The sequence below is a fragment of the Carassius gibelio genome, chromosome B23, assembly GCF_023724105.1.
Source record: "Carassius gibelio isolate Cgi1373 ecotype wild population from Czech Republic chromosome B23, carGib1.2-hapl.c, whole genome shotgun sequence".
NCBI classification, from domain to species: Eukaryota; Metazoa; Chordata; class Actinopteri; order Cypriniformes; family Cyprinidae; genus Carassius; species Carassius gibelio.
The window spans coordinates 29,282,452-29,287,449 of NC_068418.1; the positions used below are offsets into that span (position 1 = coordinate 29,282,452).

Here is a 4,998-nt window from a genome sequence, read left to right on the forward strand (position 1 = left end):
TCGGTTGATTCAGATCGGCACTTCGGAGCCTGTTCGCGACTCGGTTGATTCAGATCGGCACTTCGGAGCATGTTCGCGACTCGGTTGATTCAGATCGGCACTTCGGAGCCTGTTCGCGACTCGGTTGATTCAGATCGGCACTTCGGAGCATGTTCGCGACTCGGTTGATTCAGATCGGCACTTCGGAGCCTGTTCGCGACTCGGTTGATTCAGATCGGGACTTCGGAGCATGTTTGAGATTTTTTTTAATTCAGATCTGGACATCGAAGCAGGAAGTGTTTGTCAAACAGTTAATTGGTGATAAATGAATATTTGGACTTGAGGCTTTTTTTTACCTGTCGATTCAGCATGTACATGGACCCACACAAAGGTGGACACACTCTAGACGGGTGTGCCAGGTAGGGTGACCAGTCCCTCGTAGCGCGTGCGCGCACAGCGTTTGAAGCCTAATACAAGCGTCCCACAAATTGAGACTGTGTCACGCGTAATCAATGCTTGCTCAAAAAAGAGTTGGTCGCTATATCTGGAGTCACCAACCCGTCGATCGCGGTCGACAAGTCGATCTTGGAAGCATTTTAAGTCGATCGCGAAGATTTTTCAAAATCTGAGATAAACAGGTGCGACCCTCCGCTGACTGCGCGCGCACCTCCCGAAACAGACGAGACATTTATACTTGACACAACTGTTTTAGACTGAAAACCAGACCATACAACTGATTTAGACGCGGGTGACGGTGTGATGAGATGTACTAATATCCGTCTGCTCGGGCATGATTGTTTTAGGTCTGTAATTGATTGATTATTGAGGTAATAGGGATGGCACGGTTCGCCCGTTCGGTTCACCACACACGGTTCGGCACGCGCTTCAACTTAAATCTGACAAAGCATCTGTAATATCATCTGTAATATGGCTTGCTATAAATGGCACGTAAAAAAACAGGTGTCCGCTAATAAATGTTTCTATTGATGCATGCGCATTCTGGCTTCCCAGACATTACAAAAACATGAGAAAAAGAAAAAAAAAATCCTGGACAAATCATTCACTCTTGTTCAACGCGAATGCTGTATACGAGCAGTAATTTATTCCGTCATCACCTGGGTGCTGATATCTGTGTTTAAACTAAACTCATTTAAGTTTTGTCAGTTTAAACATTTAAGAGCCAGAGGCAGCGAGTTCACGCGCGCAGTGAGAAGATTTGTGCATGCGCTCATCCGAAGCGCGCAAACCTGCGCCTCGGCACGCGCGCAAATATAAGATCTATATTGAGCAACTACAATTCATTTTAATCCTATAATTAGATATTATAATTTATTATAAAGTGAATAAATTGTAATGAAAAATAAACAAAATGAAATAGCTAAAAGTTCAAAATGATCGTATTTAGAAGAAAATTATTACATTTAACAATTAACTACATTTTGACACGACCTGCAAATTAACACTAGGAGTATGGTTGGACGGAAGCAGTGTGACAAAAATACTATCCCATAATTTTGCACAGTAATCTGACAATAAATGTGGCACACCCAGATTTTCATATGCACACCCAGAGTCTCTTTTCTGGCTACACTACTGATATACATACATATATATGTGTGTGTGAGAGAATAAAGCTATAAAATATCTTTAAAAAATAATTAAAAAATAAATACTTCTAGGGTTTTATTTTGCTTTCAAAATATGTGTTAGATTACGATTTTTTATTTTTTTATTTTAGTGCATTTCAGCGTCTTTATTGAAGATTGCACTGTACACTTACACGATGCTGCCACCTGCTGGACTGATGCAGTATTTTAACTCAAAAGGGGATTCGATGGCACTTCATCATGTCAAACTAATAAAACAGTCAGGGCTTGTTTTAATTATCCATCATCTAACATCCACAGAAATAATACACTGACATGATGTTCAAATTGTTTTATTATCTAACATGTAGATTATATCAAAGCCTCCACCAAGAAAAATAGTTCAGTAAAACATCTAAAACAAACAAGAACCACATTTCACCGTATATATTAGTGTTGATCCTCAGTTTTGAGCGCTCTCTGTTCGTGTCTCTTGGACGCTCGGGGAAGTCTCTCTGAATCCTGTGCTTCGTAGAGAAGAGCCATGATCTGTCTGCGGACGCGCATCTGGACGCTGGGGTCTCTGAGCAGACGGTACTCGAGGGCCACCTGGCTGGAGAAGACCGCCGCGGCGTCCAGAGACGGGTTCTCCAGGACCTTAGCGGACATCTGCTTCAGCACCTCCAGCTTCTGCAGCTCGATGTCGGGTTCGGAGGAGCGTGTGCGTTTGCCGGATGTGCTCCGGGGAGACGGAGAGCACGAGGCTGTTTCCTCAGGGATGCCGGTGTCTGGAGTGTCAGGCATCGGGGAGAGACACACACTGATGGAGTCGAAGCTGTCCATTTCTTTATCCGTCTCCTGAGACATTTCATCCGACTCATCCAGAGCGTCCTCCGCTTTATCAGAGGACGGCAAACCCAGCTACAAGAAAACCAGGTTGTTATAACTCATGCAGTAATTCTAGACATACCAAAGGAGTTCACTGTATAAAACTTTCACTTTCACTCTATGAAATGTCATTTTTTGTAAAAAAAAAAAAAAAAAAAAAAAAAACTCTAAACTCTAAAACTGTAAAATTTAACTGAATTGAGAAAAATTATTTATATTTTATAATAATATGCATTCATTTGTTTGCTATTGGTTTTGATAATAAATGTGCATTAAATAATAAAAACAGAAAAATTATTTAGAATTTCTTAAAAGGCCAAATTAAAAAACAAAACATTTAATTATTAAAACAAAAGTGTAAAAGAACTCAATTTATTACATATGCATTTTAATTACTAATTACTAAACTGAATTCAGTAGAATTAAAACTGAAATTTGGTTAAAAAGAAATTATAAAAAAAGTATTTGTTAAAAATAATAAATTGTTTGGGAACAATTCATAATTTATTAATGAATCTACATTAGATTCCAGCACTATTAATACATTATTAAAATCAAAAGTTATTTTTATTAATGTTATTTAAGGGACTTGAGCAATCACGGACTAACAATAGACAGCTGTATTCATTAACTAACATGAACAAATATTAATAAATACCCAAACAATGTATTGCTCATTGTTAATTAATGTTAGTTAATGCATTAATTATGGTAGTTAAAAATCGGAACCTTATTTAAAAGTGTTAAATTTAACACGTTTCCTGATTAACTAAAAATGCTTTTTGGTCACTAAAATGTAACTAAAAAGAATGCAGAAAATGTAAATGTTAATTGTAAAATATCATAGGACTCTGTGCATGTTCTGCTGTGTTTGCAGACGTACAGTGGTCTCGTGCCGCCGATGAACGATGTGCGGCTTCAGGAAATCAAGGGCCCTCAGGAGCCAGCGCTGCCTCATCGTGAGGGGCTTCCTCTCGCCCGTGTTTGCTTTAGGTTTCTTCAGTCTGGCATATTGAGTCCTCAGAGACGCCACCCGGGTCGCCACCGCCTCCACTGAGGAAAATAACACATTTCAAAGATGCATTTCAAAATTCATAATGCAGATCCTAACCTGTGCATGCTGTTTAAAGGCAATCGAGCGTGCTTACATTAGAAAAAGCCATGCAATTAATTGTTAGTTGTTGCAACAAATATATATCTCTGCAACTTTAGACTAGTTTTGTGCACCAGGGTCACATTTAAATTTAATTCCTTAAAAGATATTTCGATTGCACTTAAGCTCTTGTTCTGTCTATGCACTCATTGAAGGTTTGCACGAGCTGACTGCAGGTAGGTAACCCTCACCGGGCATCTGCAGCGCCTCGGAGACCTCCCTCCAGCGCTTGTCCTTCTCCTCTCGGTTGTGGTAGTCTGCGGAGGAGATGTCGTACAGACATGCAGACTGCTGCCAGAGCTCGATCAGAGTCTCCTCCGCCTCGGGGGTCCACGATCTTCCAGTCATCGCGAGCGGAATATACTCTAGTCTCGCCGATCACTGTGCTACAGTCGCGGGCCTCATTTACATAATCGCTGGGAACGCGCGGGCGCGTGAACGAGCGCAGCGACGCGACTCTCCGCGAGTTTTATGGATCGGAAGACTGGGAATCTTTTACTGTCTATGGAATATCCTTGTTTTAGAGTAATGGTGGCTTATAAACACCCGTGAAGCATGCATACTGCCACCTAGTATCTCGGAGTGTGTAGACAGAGCAGGGTTGCCAGGTTTGCACAACAAAGCCCTTCCAATTGTTACTCAAACGCCCAAAACTAGCCCGAGGGCGTTTTGACCCTTACGAAAATTAACCAGGGTTTTGCTTTAACCATATTTGTAGTAAAACTTCTATTGTGGTTATAAAAATGGTAGTTAATACGACAAAAAATAAATAAATAAATGATTACTACAATTTTACTATGGTTAAACCATAGCTATTTTTGGTAAGGGGACGGGGTTCCATCTGTAAAAAATAAAATAAAATAAAATAAAAGTAAATATTGTGTTCTGAAATACACTCAGAACAAAATGTATAAAAGCTTTTGTACATTTTTGCATTCTTTAGGTACAAATTTGTGCCTTTTGAAAAGGTTTTTTTTACGAGGTTCCTCTGGTAAATTGGGGCTATATGGGATAGCGGGGGTAACACTTTTTGACTTTCTCAATTTGTGTTAATCCACATGGGGTTCAGAATATAATTTCATCATCCACAGTAATTTTACAAGTGTCTAAAACAAATATGTCGCTTTGTTTAATAATTACATTATTTAGGTTTTTCTTTATTTAACCTAAAAAAATTAAAGTGAAGTGTGACAACATGCCCCGTAGGTGGGGTACATTGTAACATCTGAGGGGCAAGCTGTAACATGACAGCTTAAAATATTATCTGATCACAGGAAAAAATATAGGGTATATATATATATATATATATATATATATATATATATATATATATAGATCAGTGTGTCCTTTTGTTGGGTTCGTGACCTTTCATGTTTTGGTGGTGACGTTACA

General features: G+C 39.4%; 1 protein-coding gene across 2 annotated transcripts in view; it reads right to left on the bottom strand.

The window, feature by feature from the left end:
- LOC128011725 (uncharacterized) overlaps nt 1–4,299 on the bottom strand; it is a 22,808-nt gene extending 18,509 nt beyond the window's left edge. The window contains exons 1-3 of one of the 2 annotated variants that reach the window (XM_052594418.1): nt 3,798–4,286; nt 3,337–3,506; nt 1,903–2,486 (exon numbers count right to left, since the gene is read on the bottom strand). In XM_052594418.1, the coding sequence (XP_052450378.1) occupies nt 2,016–2,486; nt 3,337–3,506; nt 3,798–3,954 (798 nt within the window). In that variant the 5' untranslated portion in view covers nt 3,955–4,286 and the 3' untranslated portion in view covers nt 1,903–2,015. Of the gene's footprint in view, nt 1–1,902; nt 2,487–3,336; nt 3,507–3,797 lie in introns of those variants that run through there. The other variant, XM_052594421.1, reaches the window with a different exon arrangement.
- Between the last annotated feature and the right edge of the window lie 699 nt (nt 4,300–4,998).